This window comes from Colossoma macropomum, unplaced genomic scaffold (genome assembly GCF_904425465.1).
Source record: "Colossoma macropomum unplaced genomic scaffold, Colossoma_macropomum, whole genome shotgun sequence".
Taxonomy (NCBI): Eukaryota; Metazoa; Chordata; class Actinopteri; order Characiformes; family Serrasalmidae; genus Colossoma; species Colossoma macropomum.
In genome coordinates, this window is record NW_023494784.1 from 16,298,485 (window position 1) to 16,322,642 (window position 24,158).

Sequence of the window (24,158 nt, forward strand, 5' to 3'; positions counted from 1 at the left end):
TGTCAGGTACACAGTGCTAGTGTTCCACTCCAACAGAGATGTGATAAGAGCACCTTCCATCAACACAGTTATCATCATCTGGTGGAGGAGTCACCAACTGCACTGGGTCACAAAGATGGTGCTATATTTCTGAATTAGGCTTAGTCGTTTCCGGATAAACTATGACAAGATTAGGACTTTTTGGCAAATATATAATAATAATATATAATATATAAATATCTTAACTTCTTAAACTGTAAGCTTCTTATTCATGTATTAATCTTATGTTAATTAATTATGAGCTCACTATTAATTTTTCAATAACTTCTACATATGCTGATATGTAGACTACTGTGTGAAGGTCAGAAACCACCTTTCATTTATTTAGTCTGCAGTCAAGCAGCTACTGAAATGGAGAAGTCAAAGGGAAATATGGAGTTTCTAAAACTGGAGTTGAAAAAATTTTTAAAAGATAAAGAGAAAATTGGATTCATAGCAAACGTGCAAGACCTGGTAGACCACCAAAACTGTCACCATCAGAGGAACAGTACTCAAAGCTTTCATCTTTGAGAGAGAGGAGAAAATCAAGCTTCACTCTTGCTTCAGATCTGAAAAAATCCACAGATGTTGAACTCAACGCTATGAGTCTGAAAGGACGTGTAGCTGTCAAGAAGCTGTTACTGAGAAAATGAAAAAAAAAAACAAAAAAAAAAACAAAAAAGAAAATTTGCAAATCACTGACCACCCCAGAGTCTAGACCTCAACATCACTGAATGGCTCAATCCCATGTCACCCCTTGCCCCTACAACTTAGCCCTCACCCCTCCATTTTGTGTGTTCACGCCTAGGGGTAGGGCATCCTGATTTTTGTTGAGACATAGGGGAAGGATAAGGTGGAGGGTGAAAAATGGAGATTTTTCATAAGCAAACGACCAAAAATAATTTTTAAATTTAAATTTGAAAAATCAGGATAATCATTAGATTATCTTAGTCTAATGTCGTTTGTATTACTGTCCTTTTCTTCATAACAAGCATTGAAAAAACACTAGCAGGAAGCTAATATCTCAAGCCCTAAATTTCTAAATTTACCTAAAGCCCAGCAGTGAGGTTGCTGAACTTTACCCTCCTCTGCTATCACTGCAGACTGGCAGGGTCGCCTACAGAGCAGCGCTGGTAGCCTGTTAATTAAGTAATGTTCTTTTTTATTTGAGGGTCCCATTTCATAGGGGAAGATTTCAACCACTGTGCCTTTTAACCCAATTTCAAGGGGCAAGGTGACACTCAAAAACAAGGGGTAGGTGTAAAAATAAGAAAAGGGCCAATGTGTTACTTGGGTCATAAGAAGCAGAAAATGCAACCTACTTCTAAGACTGAACTTTGTTAGTGTGGAAAAACATCCCTGCAGATTTCTTTGAAAAACTGAAAGCAAAATAATCTGTGACAAAGGTGAACTTTTTAGCTCTTGAGGCTTCTGTGTAATTTTCTGTTAAATATATGTTTCTGCTTTTTTCCTACTGCTGATAAATGAAAAACTTAATGGATGCAGGGACTGGAAATGAAATAAATGAAGGTTGGAACTGAAGAGTGGGCCCATATACAGGCCCCTAGAGTTAAATGCGTGTTAAAGCTTCTATGTATGAGGAAGAACTCCTTTCATATGCATGAGAGTGATTCAACTAAAATGTTTAGCATCACTCATGCTCCGAATGCCCCATTTCAATCACTCAATGTCAGAGCTGTAGAGTACTAAAGCTATTGTGTATGATGGCCAATCGGCAGTAAAAGGGTTCTGTACTTGACAGATCAAACCTCCCGCTGTCAAACACCAATTACAATTTCAAAGTCTCCTCACACATCCAGCAACTCCTGAAGCCAGACTTGAAGTTGCAGCCAGGTGTTATGTAATAGACATCTCTGATGTCCGCCTTTCTGAAAGACTCACAGAGCATTCAAGAGCAGAACTACTGAACTCTAGCTTTTAGCGGAAAAAAAGAACATACAGCAAAAGCCTGACAGAACTCCGCTGGGACCAGAAAACATGGAACATTTCCATTCCTGTCTGACATTCTGACATATCCAAAAGAGCAGAGTCACTTTACGGCATGTCTACAACAAACTGTAGATACTGCATTTCCTTCTCCAAAGACACAAAGCCACGTTCTACACTTTTCTGCAACACTGTCTTTATTGAAGATACCAGTCTGATTTCAAATGTGCCATATTAATCAATGAGGCAAATACCCACATAACAGAAGACACCAGCTTCAAACACCTTGTCGATTTGTAAAAAATAAAATGCTGTATAAGGAATACAGTATATTTTCTCAGGTCTCATCAATCAAAGTCCTTGGTGTTCTGATTAACATACAATCAACCTCTCAAAGGAGCAAAAAACACTCTCACTACATACATATACACCTGTCCAAAAGTTTGTAGACACCTGCTCATCTAATGTTTCTTCTGAAATCATGGTATTAACAGGTAGTTTGTTCCCTACTTTTGCTGCAGTAACAGCCTCTAGTCTTCTGAGACGGCTTTACGATAGATGTTGGAACATTGCTATGAGGATTTGATGGCAGTCACAAGAGCATTATTGAGGTCAGGTATTGATGTTGAATGAATAGTTCTGGCACTCAAACTTGTTCCAAAAGTTCTGAATGGAGTTCCATCACTCCTGAGAATGCAGATCCACAGCCCACTGCTGACTGTAGCCAACTATTGGCACTGGGCACGATGACCTTAGGTTCGTCTGCGGCCTCTCCATAGAGTCCCATTCTATTGGCAATTAGTATTATTCACTAAATAGTGAATAATAGTGTGCCTTGCATATTTGTTACATAGTAGGTACTGGATAGTAATAACCAAATAATACACCTGCAGTTTAAAGTAAAAAAATTAAAAATATTTACAAAATTTTGTCATAGAGATGTAAAGTTATTTAGAGTGCTTTCATGTGAAAGGGTTTATAGTAGAGAAACTTACAGACTCTGAGTTTCTATACAGTGGTGCTGATAGGAACCAGGGGTCACAATGTCTGCAACACAAATATAAACATTTTATTTGCTGTCCAAAATAACCGGTTAACCTACACTGAGTTTTTATATGTAATGCTGAAAATAGTAAAATAGCAATAACTCTGGAAAAAAAAAATCTTTAGGGATTATTTTGCTTTACAATACCTGTACCCCTGCACCATAAACTTGTACCCCTCCACCATAAACTTTCTGTAAGGGAGATTTTAGAGGCATTAAACTCTTCAGACGTCTGGTTCCTATCACCGTCACTGTGAACAACTGACTCAGTAAGTTTTCCATCAAACCACTCTGAATATAACTTTGTTTACATCTTAGCTTTTTAGTTATGCACAGATGTTGAATAATGAGTGAAATTCCCCTTTTAAGAGGTTAGTCTGTAATAAACCAATCAAATCAGCTGGTATCATCAGGACCATTGCTGGCCTACTGAGTCACACGTGACTTTTAACACTGTATTACATTTTGATTTCTCTATAACTTATGTACTACACTATTATTGCAGCATTCACTGCTATTAAAAGAGACACTGCTTTCACACAAGTCGCGGTGCTTTATTTTCCAGATGTTGTCAGCCACAGCCACGCCCCATATAGGTGGAGCTTTTCTCTAACAGCTACTTTCTCCAGCTCACATCTCTCACTCTCTCTCTCTCATCTCACACACACACACACACACACACACACCCGGGGTGTTTCCTAGCCCCGCCCTCTCCAAGGTCCATAGCAAAATGAACCAAGTGCAATAAATGCAGAAAAACTCAAAACTAACCTGCCAGACATTTCTTGAACATTCTACATTATTATTACATACTATTCCAGTTTCCACAAGATTATTTGCAAGATTAATCACATATCCCTATGCTTTATTTGCTCCTCTATTTCACAGGTTAAAAATCCTTTGTGTTGACAACATTAGCATAGATTACTTGTTGTTTAAGATTATCTTGCCTAACCATTTTACAATACTTCTCATTTTATTCCTTTTGGTTTTGTTTTGTTTTAATATTATATTAATTTTTGTATTTGTTTGCTTTAACTTTAATTTTTTACTTCATTTGTTGAGATTTTTTACAATAGCGTTTTAAACCACTCCTAAACCACTCCCTCTTTCTTTAAAAGTTTTCATATATATTTCTTCCAGTTGTTCTTCTCGTCTGTAAACAAATGAGTGTAAACTGAATTAAACCATCCATAAAAATCCAAAATTAGAAAATGACCCACAAATCTAATGCTGAGATTCACACATTATTGCTGCTCACAAGTGGAGTCCATATAGTTCTTGTCAAGCTATATAGGTAAGGTCTCCAAATGACAGCGCTAAGCGCGCCTTTGGTGGAACAGGCAACATGTTACACAACAGGGCCAGCTGAGGGTCAGACCAAGCATGAGAGAGAGAGACAGAAAAAACTACAGCAGCCTGTGCAGATGGAAAAGATCGTAGCCAGAAGGAGCCAAGCGTTTCACGTGGCTTCATCAAAACCCAGTTAACTTGAGAAGGGAAGAAAAAATTGCCACGTTGAACGCCTTCCCCATAAAGCAAAAACAGAAGCAAAGCAAAACCAGGTCATGTGAGAAGGGAATAAAACCAATTGTTTGTGTAGCCTCAGACAATTGGGGCACAGTTAAATGAAGTCATGTAAAAGTTCTTGTAGGTTTTGTGGTCCTGCCCTTCCCAGCCTTTTCCCACACTCTTGATTTGTTCTGGGATTCTCTGGAAACAAACAAAAAAGAAACACGCAAAACTGTCTGACGTGTTGTGCTGAAAGACGTCCAGAAACTTAGGAAAAATGCCAGGTGGCGAACAGCCTTTAGTCACAAGATGTGACATTTGCTTAGTGCACCTAAATGTTAATGCCTACAAGTGGAATTCCACCCATTTTTCAAAATTTCTGCACAATTAAATGGTTCAGATGTAAAGACATTCTGAGCGGTTTGATGTGAAATGCTCCATTCTAGAGAAACATACTGAGTCAGAGTTGTTCTCAGTGGTGTTTATAGGACCCAAACATCTGAAGAGTTGATGTCTGAGATACTGTTTATGACAATGTTTAAGATTAGGTTTTTAAAAAACATTTTTTAAACCCAATTCATGGCGATTAGGTACATAATATAAAGCAAACTGTTTCAGATTTATCACTATTTTACCATCATCAATATTACATATGAAAACTCTAAAGACACCTTTAGGTTAACTGGTCATTTTGGATAGTAAATAAAATGGCTATATTTACATTGTAGACATCAAACTCTGGTTCCTATCAGAGACATTATAAGGAATGAGGCAGGTCACTGGTTGAAATGTGAATGGGAAGCCTTGGAATGCTCAACATGGTGTCTGGTTATGAAGAAAGTCCAGCCCTTCAATAAAATGAGCCAATCAGCTTGCTGTTTAAGCCGCAAGTGGGAAAGCCACCCCTCTCTTAAAGGAGAAATGTGCATGTACAGTAGCCAGAACAAGTTGAATAATTAATTGTTTGTGTGTTATTTAAGCCAAAGTTACAAACTACTTATGCTCTGTCAGATTTTATCAGTGGTTTCAAATATGTTTTTGAAACCTTAATGTGGCTTTAGTTTCTGTAGGTTTCTATAGGTTTTATAAGAGACTCAAAGAGATAGGAGCCTGGACTTGTATGACTGGAAATAACTGCCCAGCGGTGTTGCCAAGATGGCACATATGTTTTTAAACCCAATTCATGGCAGCGAATGACTTTGCTTACATCTCAATAATGAGATGTCAACTCATATCACTTGAATAGCCATGCCCACTCACCCAGCCTTCATACTTTTACTGTTGTAACTGCCATTTCACATTTGAACATCCCTGATGGATCTTTGCAGTGGCAAATGGGCAACCAATAGCAACTTACAAATGAATTTATTCAGATGTAGTTAATCAGTCAAGACATGTTTGGTGTCCAAATTTTGTTTCTTTAGTTTAGCACGGGAGCTACGAGGCTAATGTTGCTAACAAACACTAGAAGTCAACGGACACAATTTTTTCTGTAAATATATTCCCAAAAGCTCTCTCAAGACTCTTAAACCTGAGTCATACTGTGTCATAAACTACACTGTTAAGTCCTCACTACCTTATTAAAGACATGGATGCAGTTTAAATGAGTTGAGAGACATTTCAACAATGAATTTGCAGAAAAGATTTGGGTGTCTATTCTAGTGTTTATTAGCAGCATTAGTCTCACAGCGCCAGCGCCAAAGAAGTAACATTTGGAAACTTGGTGATACTTAACATTTGGTCAACATCGCTGCTGGACTGCATTCTAGAGCAACACTGTCCAAAATTATATTATTTCAAGAATACTGCAGTCAGAAAGTGGGATATGATTGTATAATAGAGAGAACGCAGTGATCCACGCTCATGTTTGTGTGATGCGTATTGTGTGTGTGATGTTTATGTGTAGATATGGCCGTGTGGTTGGTGAAGCACAGAGAAGTCGCTTGTGTGATTATTTATACCGAAGTTTGCGCTAAACTCCGTTTTTAACACTCTTCTGCTGCTCTGGACAGCTAACCAGCACAGTCACTGTTGTTAAACAGAAATAAAATCTATCGAGAGCAGCTGGTGCAACGTGGATTAGTCCATGTCTGAGGAATTTAACAAAACAAATTTAGTGAAAATCAGTTGAGCACTAAGGAAGTTATGGCCGAGTTAAACATGACAACTCATCATCTCTCAATGCACGTGTATTTGTTTACAAGCAGACCTTGACCACTCCAACGCTTAGACATGTTGCCTCAGATAGAGAACAACACACAACGCGGCATCTATATATTTGTATCTATGGTACATGACTAGCAAACACAGCTTTGAACAGTTCACACACATAAAATCATAAGATTTGTATTAAAAAACAAAAAAAAAAATTACTTAAATGCAGAAAATATGGGTTTCAGTAGTGACAACTCCTAACGCCATGAGGGACAGGGATGCAGTCTCACTTCCTGCTGTAGAATGCAGGGGCGTGGCTAAAATAAGCCTCCACCTATGGACTTAAACTCTGTGTTTCCATAAGGACATGAAAACGTCACACAGCATTTTTTTGAATAAAGTTTTTGTTTTTATTTAAATATTCAACTAATAATTCATCTAAATCCTTCAGCTTCAATTTAAAAGAAATCAAAAAAGATTTTCAAAAAAGGTTGAAAAAAATACCCCCAAAAAAATATATTCTCAAGTCGAAATTGAGGGGTAAGGGTTTGGAACAGACACCTCCCAAGAGAAATTACCCTATCAATAATGATTTTATATATTTAGCTTATTACACTAGCATTCTCTTAATTAATATCTTTGGTTTAAATAGGTCATAACAAAAAAAAAATCTAAGATCTGAATTCTAGTTTTTTAGTAGTTTTTACTGTGGGACTATTATTTGTTTTATATTCTTCACAGTTGTCTTTCAAAGAGAACAGGGATCTGGGATGAACTGTAAAACAGATTAAAATGTGTTTCCTTCAAGGTCAGACAGCTTTAGAAATGGGCATAAACTAAGCAGTGAGAGCATCTCTTCTGTTGTTTTAGTAATTATCTTGCATTTGAAAAGCAGTGATAAGACTTGTAGTTTAGCTAGACATGATGTTCTCCCCTGAACGTTCTACCTTGAAATGCTGTTGGCTTCCAGAATGTTTGACTGGTGATATTTCTAACAGTTAGAGCAGACATGTACTAAGGACTAGTGAAAAAACAAAAGGCCTTTAAAAGCTGATTTATAAATGGTCTAATTTGTCTTTTCAGGTGAGAACATTGTGGGCCACTGAATTTATTTGAGTGACAAAAGGAAAGACTGAAAAAATGTGTCATTACCAGCTGCGCTCCCTGTACTTACGTCGTAAAAATGCTTCCACCTGGTAGCACTTCACAGCTTTTAGGTGCCTGAAGTGGCCTAACATTGCATGTAAGCAAATAATAACACAGGCATCGAAATTCCTTAGGTGTTGATAGAGCCAAATATTTTAGTAGTTATGGCAGCCATCTGGTTAGAAAAATGGCATTGTGGAGTGTTTTGCCCAAAACAGTTACTGATTAGCCTTGACGTCAGTACACAGAAAGTCCTGGTCCATATGTGGCCTCCATTTGCGATGTGCGCAACTGTGAATGAAACCCTATTATCAGCCAGTCGCCGAAGCTCGCTTTCAGGGCCAGGCAAAGCTAATGAGCTCTTCACTGGCTCACAACCTGTCTCCACAAATAAATCACTCTCTCTGTCTCCACATATCTCCATTAGTGTTCCACGGCACCTATACTGTCCCACAGAGCACAAAAAGAGAATGAAGAGTGTTTTCCAGAAATCTGTCAGTTGGACTGCTATTTTCAAGGGCATGGAACTCAAGAGCAGCCTGGCCTGTTTGTAGGGAAGAATCTTTGACATCTAATCAGTTTTTTCTAAAAGGTTTTTACTGACAGGCAGCAGTCAGATGGCTGCATGACACCTACAAAACCCTACATAACCCAAAAAACACTTATTAAGGCTCATTCCAACAAGCATCAGTTATCATAAAGGCTTTTTGCTCACATTTGACACTTGTTGGAATAAGCCTTTATTGAGAAAAAGTATTTGCCCCCTCCTGTTCTGTTTTTGCATATTTCTAACACTTAATTGTTTCAAATCTTCAAACAAAATAAAAGACAAAGAAAGCCTAAGTAAATACTAAATAAAGACTTTTAATGGTCCTTTATTTTTTTAAAGGAAAATAGTTATTCAACATTAAGTGGCAGAGAGAAAAAGTAACTGCCCCCTAGTTAACCAGTGAACCAATGGACGAAGTTTAGTTGATTGCTGAAAGTGGAACGTTTTGGAAGACAGTGTCCTATTACATCTGAAGTAAAGCTAACAGCATTCCACAATAAAAATATCATACTAACACTCAAATGTGGTGGTAGTGCGATGGGTCGGGAATGCTAGAGACTGACACAGCGTCAGAAAAGCAGTCCCCCAGGGGATTTCAGTTAGGACGCTGTGTCAGCTCTCTCAGACTAGAAACAAGTCTGTGTGCTGAGAAAAGCCGCATCGCCAGCGTTGAAAAAGTTCAAACCATTTCAACTTTTGTTGCAACAGATTCTGACATGGAGGCAGAAGACGAATATAAATCCAAGATGGAGGACAATAGCGACGCTGTGTAGTCTTTTCCTGTTCTATATGAATTCTTTGCCTTCGTGGCTGTGGTCTGCTTGGCTCTGTATATACCCATTGCCAAAATTCTCTTTTGATGGTACGTATTTCTTTATTTCTGGTCCAAATGTTTTGTTTCTCGCTAGATTTCAAACTGTACAAACTCCAGCCCACTCCGTGTACATGCCTTCTAGATGGACAAGATCTGCATCTGTGCGTCTACCGCTCTGCCCTTGCATTGTCCAATGTAGGCACTCTTAACTGACCATTAATAGCAAACCATTATTAACCATGAATTCTGTTCTCTAGAGAACATGCTGCAGGAGAATCTCTGGTCATCAGTCCATCAACCAAAACTCAGCTGGGTTCTGTAGCAAGACAACGATCTGAAACTCAAGGGCAACATGTCCTCTGAATGGCTAAAGATAAACAAAATTAAGCTTTTGGAGTTGCCCAGTCAAAGTCCTGACTTGAGCCCCATTGAGATGCTGTGGCAGAATCTTAAGTAAAGCAATTCATGCTCAAAAGTCCTCCAATGTGGCTGAATTAAAGCAATTCTGTGGAGAAGAGTGTGTGAGAATTCCTCCACAGTAATGTGAAAGAAGCAGTTATAGAAAGCAATTGGTTGCTGCTAAAGGTGGTCCAAAAAATTATTACGTTTAAGGCATCAAATAATTTTTTACATGAGTGACACGTGTGTTTTTGCTTCAGTGAATGAAATGATCAGTTAAAAACTGTGTTTTGTGTTTTGGCAGGCTTCCATGTCTTATACTACATTTTGTTTGAGGATCTAGAGCAGCAAATGTGCAAAAATAGAGGAAATCAGGAGGGGGCAGATAGTTGGTAGGTTAATGTTAGTTGTCATGAAAGACGAATGTTGGTGTCATGTAGCCTTATGAGCACTAGCCTTCAGTTAAGGGTTACTGCATTAAGATGACACATGACAGGCTAGCAGACAGAGTAACACTAACACTCTAGATAACACTGACTTTTACACTAACTAACACTGACAAGTAGAGGTTTGCTTCCAGTAACATAAGGCCCTTGATCCCGAAATCATCTATGATGTCTTGAGAACATGCCTCTTGGCAACTGAGCGTTCTTAAAAAGCGTGTTTACAATATCCACAAGTCAACAGGTTAAAAATAACGCACGGCCCAATAAGGAATAGATTTTTAAAAATATCACTATTTTGACAGAAAGAACTTTCACTCCTGTGCCCAAAGACCATGTCAATAATATCCTTTTAGCAACCCTAAGAAAATCTCATGACTCAGAAAGTAACAGCGGCAGGCTTTTGAGCGTTCTGCAAATGTCGTCAGCAGCTCGTGTCAATAAATGGCAGGAATGTCAGGAGGATTAAAGGGTGCATTTGAGTCTTAGAAAGATGTGCATTCATGCTCATGAACCTAATGGACTGTTTCTGTGGGCTCACATCTATTTGAGGACAATTACTGAAATGGAACCCAAACTCAAGGCCTCACTATCCAGTGGAAACAACATTGAGCATGAGAACTCTTTTTGAAGAGGTGGCTTCTGTTTTCTTGGAAATGTCAGTGCAATAGGTCTCCTACTGAAAAGCAATACAGCATCCATCTCTTTGAAATGTTGTGTGTTCGACTGAATGAAAAACGCTGTACTCTGAATTTCAAATGAGGTCCCTGTAGCTAATGACACAGTCCACAGATGGGACACAAAAAGCCTCCACCAAAGCCGGTCAAAAGCTTTCAATAGTCTGTGACACATTCTTTTCAACACCTGGCATTGGATTGTGATGTTTACAATGGGCCAGTGAAAGCTGAAATGATGCCACATGTTAGCCATTTGGAAGACTCTGTTCCAATGCCGCAGAGGGAGAGTCAGGTGGGCCGGTGGCATTTTGGACTGGTTACTGTCATCTGATATATAAACTCATGCATATAAGCTGAAGAAGCTTATATTTCAAACATACTATAAACGTGACATCCAAATGCATCTGTAGTAACTTAGGTTAAACCAGCAGCCACCATCTCAAGTGGGAAAGCCTCGGTTTGCTGATAGTAACTGTGTCTTGTATAGTGGATAAAGATTAGAAATAGCTGAAGTTTTAATTTCCGATTCCACTTTAAATTATGTAGCAGTTACATTCAAATGCCTGTATGGGCATGAGAGTGTAAATGCTGCACTGTTTCAGGTTTAGCAGAAATTTCAATAAGAAGCTAACATCAGCCTCGAGAGATTCAAATTCAGTGAATCTGATACTGGCTCACACTACAGACAGTGCTCTACAGAGTTCAGCACTTTTTGCATTCCCAGTGTAGTAGTTTTTAGTAGGTCAGTAGCAGAAATTTGTGGTAAGAATTGCAAAAAACCAAGGATGAGGACATAACCGAGCAAGTGGGAAATGTTGACCTTTACTTACTTAGCTAGCACTAGTTTGTAGCATGATTGACTGTCATGATTAAGTCTCATCTAAGATAAATGTTTTCCCCAGTTTTCATTTTATATAAATCCGATTAAGTTATTTTGTACAAAGGCAGTGCTGTGCGTGTGTGTGTGTGTGTGTGTGTGTACAGCAGGAGAATTACAGTTTACGGTGGGCTGGTCTGCAAAACAAGCCCCACTCTGGCCATCCTCTGTACTTACCGTTACAGGTCTTCCCATCAAATGTTGCACAGACCCAGTCATGGCATTCGCACCGTGGCCCATAGTACTTCCCAGGGTCAGTGACTTGGCATATGCAAACCCCACACTCGCACTCTCCCCTCCCGCTGCAGATCAGGCCATCGGAAGTCTGGCAGCGTCTCTGCGAGGACTCGGTGGAGAGCTTGCATACTCCACCCACCTGCCTGCAAGACACACAGCATTCACCTCTTTGACCTGTGCACTTTTGCACCCTGGCTGCTTTGTTTCAGTGCTCTAGATAGAATCTCCATGTGCCTAATAGCAAATGCATGGAGATCTGAAAAGCCAATCTAACGACAACCAGACTCTGTCATCCGGGCTGTAAATCTCCTTTGGCTCCCCAAAATGATTCTTCTTGGAGACTTTCAGATATAAAAGGGGAAATCCACTGATTTTGAACATTGTACATAATTACATGGTTAAGATGCAATCATTTAGAGAGGTTTGATGTGAAATACTCCACTCAAGAGAAACTTACCAACACAGAATTTTTCACAGCGGTGATGGACGAAACCAGGCATTAGAAATGTTTAATGCCTGTATTACCTGCATCACAGGAAGTTATTAGGTGAAATAGTTATGGTCATCAACCAAATATAACCTGACTGACACTAGATACGTTGTTTTGAGATTTTTGGGCTAAATTGTATTTTCTAAAAGCCATTTATGGCAGAGATTGGCAAAACAATCCTAAAGAAAATGGTTTTTTTTTTTTCAAATATACCACTATTTTAACATTAACAACATTTCAGGTTCCGTATTAATTTTGGATAGTAAATATAACAACAACAACAACAACAACATTTATTTGTATACCGCTTTTTACAACTAAAGTTGTCTCAAAGCAGCTTTACAGAAAAGCAGTTTATGGAAGGATCATTGTATAACTGTAACTGTATTTGTATTGTAGATATCATAACCCCTGGCTCCTATCACCACCACTAAAGAAATCTGAGTTGGTGAGTTTCTCTAAAATGAACCATTTCATATCAAAACACTGTTTACATCTCAACCACTGAATTATGCAGAAAGTTTGAAAAATTGATGAATTCCCCTTAATGGATTCTCTAACTTCAAAGGCAATTTTCTCATCTTTTATATGTGTTATATAAGTCATTGTTATCCATAGTCTCATAATATTAAAAATAAAATATCACTGCACTCACAATCCTGTTTGTTTGCAATTAAACTCCAGCACAATAAGGATCTTAAGAGCATTTTGCTCTCATTTCATTTGCATTTCCACAACAGTAGTGATTAACTGCAGTTCAGTGTAGTTTTGGATAATTGCAGGACAGCTTCTGCAGTTTTTTTTGCTATTATCTCATTTCTTGTAGTATTGTTTTCTTACTTTATGAGGAACGAGTGTTTTGGACACTCTACATCAGAGAATATATAATATCCAGCCAAGATAAGCTGTTGGCTAACCACCAAGCAGCAAAACATCTTTCAAACAAAAATACTACTGTCAAGAAAAGTGCTTTCACAACACACTTTTAGGGCTAGTCATGAGCAGCAGCTTTATCTGAGCAGAGATGAACTATCAAGATCTAAATCAGCTAAATTACACCAATATCACTAAAGAGTAGGGATCATTCTAACAGCAGGGCACCGTAAACATCTAAACTAAGCTTGTAATCTAAATTCTACACTGAAAGACCAACAGAAAGAAAGGTTTTACATAAAGTGTAAATGGGTTCACAGGTTTTTTTTTTTTGGCCCTCAAAATCAAACTCAAACTCTGCTTGCATCCAAACAGGCATTCACTGTTGATAGGGAAAACATAAACAAGTCATCAGCCCCAACTCAGTCATGCCCACTCACTGACCCCTTCCATTGCCCACTCACACAAATCACACATCTTTTCAGCATGAAGATAACTTTTAATCCTTTTAAAGATATCCTTTAGTCCACTCTGAAAGAAGTACATTTAGGGAGCCACAGCGTTAGCTAACTTAAGCTATATCTTTACTAAAAGCTGACGCGGCAGCTTCTTCCATCATAATGCCATTTATATATGCAACAGACTGCCAGTGCACAGTGGATACACACAGGTCAAGAACTCATTCCAACAAAGTCACATGATATGTGATGCAGTCAGTGCAGCAATGATTCTGCTGACAAGGAATCATCTCAGAGATTCTTTACATGCATAACTATCATTCTGTTTCATTCTTATTGACGTCCAAAGGGAGCTTAAAGCATATTGAACCATGCATTTCAGTCATCAGGAATGGGACTCATCTAAGGTGAAGCTCTAGGGGAGCGTATCAATGTCCTCAGGACTCCACATTCCATCAGCTCTTTGTATTATACATCAGACTGACACATTATGGTAAAATATGAAAGGATCCATAAGGTCATGATTAGAGTTCTGGGGTCACCCAAGGCCATGCAGGGTCCAATGAGGTGCGGATTTGTCAATAGAAATGCTTTTGGCCTCAGCTAGGCTAGCCCCAGTGAGCTAACCAGCTAGCTAAGCAAAATTTGTAATGCGTTTTTTTCAGAGTGTACCATATATAACCTGAGTAATTACCTTGTCTGATATACGCATCAAGCATCCCTCTTTTTTTGTTGCTAGTTCTGTAGCCCCTCAAGCTTGGTCAAGTTAAGAAACAAACTTGTATCTGCTGACATGTATACCAGATGAAGTAGTTTATCACATGAAAATCAGTTCAAATGTAGAAAATTGAACATCGTGGTCTGAAATATGTAATAGTTAAAATGGATGTTGTGTAAATTAGCAGGCACTTCTGGGAAGGTTCTGCTCCAGGGGCCGTTACAATTACAATTACAGCAAGTTCCTTTCATTCTGACAGGTCAAGATAAGATTTTTCATAAATTTGTATTTCAGAAGCACATCTTTTAATTTAGGAATCTTATCTTAGAGCATCTTATCTCAAGTTAGGAAATCTTAAATTAATGCAAGAGTGCAGTATTCCATACACTTAAGTATTCCGGACACTTGCAACTTTTCCCGTTTTAGTAATAGAAAACATTTTCTTGTCATTTATCACTGACACATCTGAGACTTGTTATATGTCCTTCCATCCATCAAAATGACTGGCAAGACCATTTATGTAAATGACCGTCCCCCAGCACAAAAGGAACATGGCAGGTGGGAGACCTGGGGGTGCGAATGGGGTGGGGAAACTTTCAGGACCAGCTAAAATGTATTTTAATATCATTTATACAACAGTTAGTTCCGGCCACGCAAGCTGATTGGTTGAGAAGCGTTCTAACCGCGCTGATATTTTTCACAAACATTGTATCACTCCGCTAAAACGCCCTTGCTAAGCAACGAGTTTGACAGCTGTATGAGACGCTCAAGCCATTTGAAAGTTTTTACTTCTTACTTTGCGCGAAAACAGAAAATTGATACTTTTAAGATCACATTTGACCTGCAGCCGATTTGGTCAGACTCTGAAGATGAGACTAAACTAAATTCCCAAACTGTCATCACCACTGAGCAAGCTTTTCAGTCGGCAGCTGTGACAAAAGAACACCTAACAACCTGGAATTAGCCAAACATGAACCGAATACCATTCGCCAAACGTGTAGTCTCATCCTCAGAGTCTGGCCAAATCGGACTGAGCCATAAAACTGCCGCAATAAAAAACAAAAAAGCTGCTCAGTAGTAACAGTTCAACTGCCGGCTGTGCAGCGAGTGAGCGGAGCTCGTTACTCTGACGTAGCAACAAACTGCTTGTTAAGGAACTATAATTTGGCGGAAGGAATTACTTACATTAAAACATATTAAATGACACGTTCACGGCCGCTTTAGTGGTAAATTTAAGCAATAGAACACTCGAGGTCGTGTGTTCACGCGTATAACATCATGGCCGTTATGATCTGCGACCAAATCACAGCCGTGATATTTATTTCGCGATAACACACTCCCTCTCGTGTTCTATCGCTTAAATGTACCACTCCAACAAATATTAAACAATGGATTAACACCATAAAACACAACGTATGATATGTTAATGGCCATTTTTACGCAATGAGACTTTCTAAAACATAAAAGTAAAAGTGGGAGAACACTGGACAGAAAGCTGCTATTTCTGTGGAAGCTGGGAAGCTTTAAAATTATTGGCCCAAATATGACCAATCAAAATGCATTTTGGTTGCTAGGCGGATTTTGCAACTACGTATTACATCCTATATGACTTTGGGTATTTCAGAAGTGAATTACTGTACGTTATACCATAGATACACATACCTAGATGCCGCGTAGGGTCCAGCCAGGCACGTCAACGGTGCCGCCATTTTAGGGCTGTCAACAACGCTGCTGGACTGCATTCAGTACCAGAGCGGCAGTTCAAGTAAGATACTGTCCGAAATTATACTATTTCAAAAATATTAGGATTATGTAACGGAGGGAACGCAGCGATCCACGCTCATGTTTGTGAGACGCGTATTGTTTGTGTGATGTTTATGTGTAGATATGGCCGTGTGGTTGGTGAGGCACAGAGAACCTGTTGATGTGATTGTTTTTCCTAGTTTTTATATTAAGCTTATTTCATTTAATAGTCTATTCAGGGGATCTTAACTTTATGTAGTAGTTATTTATTTACAATGATGGGCATTCCTTTGTAGGTAGGTACATTATAGCATGTAGATATTCGTAGTACATTAACTTTAGCAACTTACACGAAGCTGAAGTTAGCTTCTTATTTGCCAGCTTCTTGTTGCAATTTCCACCTTAAATGATGAATCAGCCAGCATCATGTTTGAATTTTCCCGTTCCACCTTAAATGATGCATCAGCCAGCTTTTTTTTCAAATTTTCCGGTTCCACCTAAAATGGTGCAGCTTCAGGCACTAGAAGGTGACTGCTGCATCATTTAAGGTGGAACGGGAAAACTCGAAGAAGAAGCTGGCTGATAGGAAGCCAACTTTAGCTTTGTCCTTCTTACTGTGTTTTGTGGGGTTTATTTTATTTTTATGTGTATTAAGATTAGAAGTGATTCACACATTGATGGATTTCTGCTGGCCAGGACGGCTAATTAGCACGATGAGTTATTAAAGAAATAAAAGCGACCGAGAGCAGTCCGTGCAGCCCAGATTAATCTATGTCTGAGTATTATAACAAAACAAATTTGGTGAAAATCGGTTGAGTAATAAAGAAGTTGTGGCTGATTTAATCCTGAGACTCATCATCTCTCAATACAAATAAATTTGTTCACAAGCGGATCTTGACCGCTCCAGCATGGCGGACGCGCAGACGTATAGCCTCCAATTGAGAACAACAGGCAACGCGGCATCTAGCTATGTATATCTATGCGTTGTACTGCACTCTTACGTTACTCGATCGAAGTCGACAATCAACTGCCATGCCTGTTACCTAGCAACCGACCATATGCACACAGCTGAAACGTAAACGTGTAATCAAAATAAGGAAGTCAGTTGGCCAGAAAGCTAGTCTAGCTACTGTTACTGATGTAGAAAATGATGAACTAAACTAAAGCGCGATAAACCTGAAGTTATGAACATTGTGACGGCGCTTCGTGCTGTTTTTCACTCTCCGTTTCCCAACCGCACTAACGCTAGTCCTCCTAATGGACAGACCCCCGTTTAGCTCTGTCTCCTCATTGTTCACCGCCATCACTGGAATATTTTATCTGACGACTTTTCATCAACATCAGCACGAGGGGACGGTGCAGATTGTGTCTACAGTTTCTGCGATTTTTAAGCGCAGTTAGAAAAAAAATCTCATAAGTCAAAGCACCGTTTTCAATGTAGATGAATGTAAGTTAATGTCATTTTGCTAAGTGAACTATGCTGTCTGTCACTACATAACATGATAGAAAACAGACGTCTAAAGCAGAGGTTAAGACACTTCTAGGGTTGTCTTAAAGTTAGGACAGTATTTAGGAAAGTTTGTTTTCCTTGCTGGTGTTAGGATAAGATTATGAACTTAAGAACTGTTGTTTCCTTTAATAGTTACTGTCTTAAATTCATTAAATAGCTGCTGTCTTAAATTAACATAAGTTGTCATGGGCCATTTCAGTGGTCTCATTTGTGTAAGCCTCCTTGTTGTATTACAGTAACTCTTTTGTGAGATAATGCTTATTTGCACAACTGTACAGAATTATTTTTTTTTTTTACAAATGTTCACATAATTCTGTAATATGCTGCCTAAGATAGTTTTTATAGTATATTTTATAGTGTATGTCTACTCAGGCCTGCATATGGACAGACATTCATATCTGCATGTGTACAGATATCCACACATCTCATATGTACAGATATTCACGCATCTCCTAAGCTCCTTTCTCCTGGCTCCTCTCTCGTTTTTTAATGTTCCCTTATTAAGATACTTGTTAACAGTTTTTGTGTTTGTCTGGTCTGTTTAGTATGTTACATGTCATACATGTATGCACTCATCAAGACTAATTCCTTGTATGTGTAACATACCTGGAGTAAAAAACTGATTCTGATTCTGAAATGCCTGAATATACCTGAAATGACCCACAAAGGATCCAAACTCAGGCAACCTCCTGAGGTGGTCTCAGTACGGTTAGTCTGTGGGTTGTTTTGTGGTCCAATTTTGCTTTACAGTTACGCAAATCTTGAGGCTGACCATGCATGAATAGCCATAATCTACTTACAGAATAAAAACAAAGTGCCTGAGAGAAAGGGTACCCGTGTGGTTTTGTGATCTCACAAAGCGACCTCAGCACTGCTATGTTAAAGCACTTAGCCATATAGGTTGTGTGTTACGGAGATTTTTTCCCCACGTTAAGCTGCGAAGAAGAAGTGAGGCATGATGGATTATAGTTCAACTGTAGTAAGATCACTGCATCACATTTCCTCTTGTGGCTAAACAGGGACAAAATATCAAAGAATAAACCAATGTTCAGAAATGAATTTTATTATACTAAAAATCATAATAAACAATTCTTTGTCCAAGCAATGTAGTTTATTAATAGTAGACTATTGTCACAAAACAGTCAAAGATAATTCTATGAGCAATTGTACTGTTTTTAAAGATTTTTAATAACTTGGCACATTAAAACAGAATTCAGCTGACGTGTGCAGTTATATGTGTGCATATCGAGCATTTTAAAATAGCTTTGAACATAGCTCAGCTAATCAGATTTTAGAGAACTATCTGGATTTTGGGAGCTGGAGAACACGGAGTTCGCAATAGAACTGTGCTGCAGCTCTAAAGGACTTGTAGTATGAGATCTCATCAAAGCTAAATGTGAGCAGAAAGAGAACTGAGTTTGGTGACTGTGAAAATGAAAAGCAGCTGCTTCTCTTTCAGGTTCACATTAACTGAACTGTGTTTAGCTCATTTAGGATGAATTCATACATGTGTGCCTTCTATGGTACACCCAGCAGATGAATTTATGATGCTGTTTAAATTTAGGTGACTTTTGTTTGACTTTTGTTTGACTGTTTACATCCTTTGGTTTAATCTCAAATATATCAGTATGAACTTGAGTTGCCAGGATTTTCCTGGATGGTGCTGGATTTTGGTTGTCTGACCAGGAAAATAATCGATTTTCATAAGTTAGCATTTCCTATGAAGTTTGTAAATAAAGAATTGGTTCGAGTGGTTAAGAACTGTATCATGGTTGTTTGGGAAAGGTGCACTGTTGGTGACAGATTTAGGCACTAGGCAGCACAGCAACATGATAACTGAGAAGATTATGCTCTATAGCTTAACTGACATCTATTTACCTTATGCTGCATTTACATATCGTCACTGAAACAAATATTGTTCCGTCCCTTATAGCAGTCACACACACACTGTCTAAGCCGCTTATCCTTCTGGGTTGCAGGGGAGGGCTGGTGCGTGTTGCAGCAGTCATTGAGCAAAGGGCAGGAAACACCTTAGACAGGTCACCAGGCAGACACAATCACACCTAGGGTCAATGTAGTGTATCCAATCAGCCTGACTGCATGTCTTTGGACTGTGGGAGGGAACCGATGCTGACGAGGTGAGAACATGCAAACTCCACACAGAGTTGCCTGGTTACCCTGCTGGGGAATCAAACCCAGACGCTTCTTGCTATCAGGTGACTGTGCTATCCACTGTGCCGCCCATCGTAGTGGGACATTTGTTATATAATACTGGATGAACATGGACTTCAACAATAACAATGATTTATTGCACTGCAGTTGCTGGCTGTGTTTTTTCACTGCTTCAGTGAAGGAGTGGTATGTCTGGTTCATCGTCAACCATCCACCGTCTTAATGTAAACGCAGCATTGAACTGCTTTATGAGCATAGCTACCCACCCACTGAATTTAGCAAAAAATCCAGTGATGGATCAAGTGTGTAATAGATTAGGGTGAAAGGAGGGAAAGCAAAAAGCAGCCAATATGGCCAGCACCAAAGCACTGAGGCCTAAAGGGCTGCGACAATTCAGCTGAGAGAACCACAGATGGCCTGACTTTGTGAGAGGTGATCAGTCTCAGAGGTGCATTGATGAGGCGAAATATTTTTGCCTCCAGAACACCCAGTCTACTGTTCACTGACGAGAAACCATCATCATGATGTGTTTGTGCTTTACTGGATCCAGGTGTAAGCTGTGCACATCTGGAACCAATGAAGCTGCAGTAGGTCCAAGAGAATGACCACTGAAGCTGGAGTCTTTATACTCAATAAACACAGAAGAGTAAGGAATGTCAAGCAGCTGCCCACCAATGTGTGAAAGGAGGCTTAGAATGACTCAAGTATGTGTTGGTGTCAGCGAGGCCATCCTGGGGCATATGTCTAGAGATGGACTTGACAGCCAAATGAGCCAGTTTCTGTCACAGTTAGGTTCTCTGTTGAGGTGCATGTGAGATAATTGTCCAGATAAGAGAGAATATTGACACCTTTTGCTTTGAATGGCCTGAATGCAGCCTCTACACATGTAGTGAATACTCTTGGGACTAGCAATGGGTTGAAGGCAAACTTTTGTGCCTATATGCGTGACCTTGGAAGGCAAAATATATGTCATTTAGTCACCTGGAAGCATAGCTTGAAAAACAAGTGTTTAGGTTACATTAGGTCTTTTAGTTGAGTCTGCAGATATCTGCTATGGGACCAAACCTTCCATGTACAGGATTAAAAAAAAAAAAAGTTAAATCCTTTTTGGAGCTGAACTGAATCTACTTCTTCAATGCTGCTTCTGTTGCAGAGGGAATGGTCTCGGTCAGGGGGCCCTGGCCTTGACCAGATCTGTAACATCTGTAACCTTTAGGTCAAAATACACTGGGGGCCAGTGACGAAGTGGTTGCCCCACAAAACTGTCACTGGATCCCAGAATAAGTGTTGTTTTGAAAATATGGTACCGCCAACCTTTAAGCCTCATGTCGAAGCTAAACAGTAGCGATTAAGTTCTGAGTTAGGGCATGTGAACTATAGGAGACCAGCTATAACTCTGCAACAGTCAGTCCTTGGTAGAGGTTTAGGTGTGCTAAGATGTCCACATGGCACTCTCCATGCGGAACAACAACAACTAGCTGTATGGTAACAGCTTAAAGGGGAATTCCACTGATTTTTATAAAAAGATTTTCTGCATAATTCAGTCACTGAAATGCAAACAAAATCATTTAGAGTAGTTTGATGTAAAATGGTTCATTGTAGAGAAACTTACCACCTTACCATGAAAACCTTACCAGATTTCTTTACAGTGATGGTGATAGGAACCATAGGTTGTGATGTCTACAACACAAGTATAGCCATTTTATTTACTTTCCAAAATGACCAGTGAACCTACATGTGTCTTCTACGTTTTTACATACAATGCTGATCTTTTTAAAATTGTGGTAAATCTGAAAATATACATTTTCTTTGTATACTATTTTGCCTTACAATGGCAAAATGTACTTCTCTGTCTTGAATGCTAAATGCTTTATAGACCAAAACTTCATCACAAAATTATGATGTCTCAGGCATCAAGTAGCATATTCCTAATCATTTTGTTTAATAACTTCCAGTAAGGGAGCTTTTAGAGCTCTTCAGGCGTCTGGTTTCTATCACCAACAATGTGAACAATTCTGACTTGGCAAGTTTATCTAGAATGGACCATTTCACATCAAAACACTTTGAATGACTTTATTTGCTTTTTAATTATTTAATTATGCATACATTTAAAAATAATCAGTGGAATTCCCCTTTAATGGAGTCTATTTTTTTAATGCTCATCTACTGATGGGTCAATGATGGTATGCCTTAATGGCTTTGATTAGCGTTATTGTAAAGTCATTCTGGCAAGAATTCTGCTGTAGGTAACCAGCTGTAATCAGCCCAAGAAAGTAGCTAGCTTGTAAACAGGGCACTAGTCTACATGACCAGTGGTAGCTGCGCAATGAGCAGCCCATGAGTCTGTGGAAACCAGTGGTAGCAAACCAAAATAACAGTCTGAGGAGGGGCTGCTAGTCAATGCCACATGCATTTTCAACTCTTGTTCTCCAGAAACTTTGCTTTTGTTTTCTGTATTGAATGTTAGCATTCTGCTCATGTCCTTGGATACTGGACACAATGGCTTAGCTAGCTAGGTAGTGGTTAAGCGTTAGTGTTGCCCTCAACCATAAACTCAAATAACAGCTTGGGATGGACTAGCCATGCAGTTACGCCAAAGCTTAATGTGTTCAAAACAAGTAATGGGCAGCATTACACTGTTTACAATTTTTAAACGTGAAATATTCCCAGTGAAGATCTGGTACATTTTGAACATTACATTTGGCTCTTTTTCTATATCAGTTGACCATTTTTATATCAGTAAGATAGCAAATTGCTCCTAAGAACAAACCATGTCCAGAATTTAATGCTACAAAGATCAAGCATATTACATCTTTGCAGGGACCATGCAATGCAGATTTGGTGCAGTGTCATTTGGACTTTGATAGGCCTAATAAGAAGTATTATTGAAAATCTCAGTTAAACTTAAATCATTAACCTAATCCAACTCAGTTTCCATTCTCAGTGCCTCTCAAGCATGATTTAAAATTGTGTATTGGTTGACTGTCATTAAAGGAGCTGTTTAGTTTGTGCCAATGTGCACCTGTTATGAATAAAACACCAAAGGTAATGTACTGCTCTCCTTTATCCCTCCCTTCATCCAGCGCGTCTCTGCGGCACGCTCTTCTAAGTGCATAAAGCTAATAGTGCAAAACTCACCTTCCCACACAGTACATTTAGAAATGGTCCATTAGTTCCTCGGAGACAGTTGAAAGTGTAAAAATGTCAACGGCTCTGCCACTAAGTAGGAACGCTTTTTCAATTTGCAAGGGAAGAAAAACACTATATGTACCGTCTGTAGCACAAATGAAAAAATGCACTCATGGAATTTTGCCAAACCACAAAAGAAGTGCTTGAAAGGTTCGACATGGTTCTATAAGTGCAAGTCGTTTCAGTGGCACATTTGACTGCAGCTTAAAGACAAAATGTAATTGTTGTGGGGAAAAAATTAACAAACTAGAGTCAAGAAAACATTTCACATATCTAAAGGTTTCACATATCTAAAACGGACAAGAAAAAGGTAAAGGATTCTGTATAAAATGCCGCAAATTCAGCAGCTCCTCAAACATTTTTTCCACAATCCCAAAACCTTGCATGTCAGCGGCATTCAGGAAAAAAAGTCACACTGATGAGAAAAACAAAGTACCTTAACTCACCTCAGTGACTGCAGTAAACTTTCCTCAAGGGCTGTGAGCAAAATTAGAAGTAAAGAAACTAAGATGGAGTTCACCAAAGCCTCTGCATTCATGTTTAGATCCCCACACGAAACCTGAAGTGAAATGCCTTCAGGAATTTCCACTTTCCCAAACAGAGGGAGAGCGGGCTGGCCAAAACCGGCTCAAGCTCTTCGGAGGCCAATAGCGCTCTACATGCAAGTGCCTTTGATTAGTTTTGACTCTTGCTACAGAGGCAGGAGCTGGACTGAGAGCTAACTTGCCAAAAAGGAAAACTTAGTCACTAGTGAAAGACATAATTTGAAACAGTTGTTTGTACAGATGATTTTGCTATGACCTCTCCCCTTGTACGCTTTCTTCATGCATCTGTCTTTATTTGTGCTGTGTGATTTAGTCAGCATGCTGTGGTAAAACAAGAACAACAGGTTGACAGTTATGAGTAAATAACAAATATTGTTCTACATAAGTTATCAAATATGGCATACAAGTGAAAGTCTTATCAAGATTATTATAACACACACATTAAGAATGTGATTGCTTTTGCTGGAGATTTATTCATATGCTCCATTCAAAAACAACAAGAACTAACATAATTACTGTTACATATCAATTACAGTATGTGCACATAATAAGCACTGTAATAATATAAGAAATGTTGATAAAATAACATTGCTGATTAATTCCTGTACTTACTGTGAATGAAACCTATATGCACCATAATT

At 39.0% G+C, this 24,158-nt stretch overlaps 1 protein-coding gene across 1 annotated transcript in view; it reads right to left on the bottom strand.

The window, feature by feature from the left end:
* Window positions 1–23,663, bottom strand: part of itgbl1 (integrin, beta-like 1) — a 111,083-nt gene extending 87,420 nt beyond the window's left edge. The window contains exons 1-2 of the mRNA XM_036579028.1: window positions 23,419–23,663; window positions 11,760–11,962 (exon numbers count right to left, since the gene is read on the bottom strand). Of these exons, the coding sequence (XP_036434921.1) occupies window positions 11,760–11,962; window positions 23,419–23,510 (295 nt within the window). The 5' untranslated portion in view covers window positions 23,511–23,663. The remainder of the gene's footprint in view (window positions 1–11,759; window positions 11,963–23,418) is intronic.
* Between the last annotated feature and the right edge of the window lie 495 nt (window positions 23,664–24,158).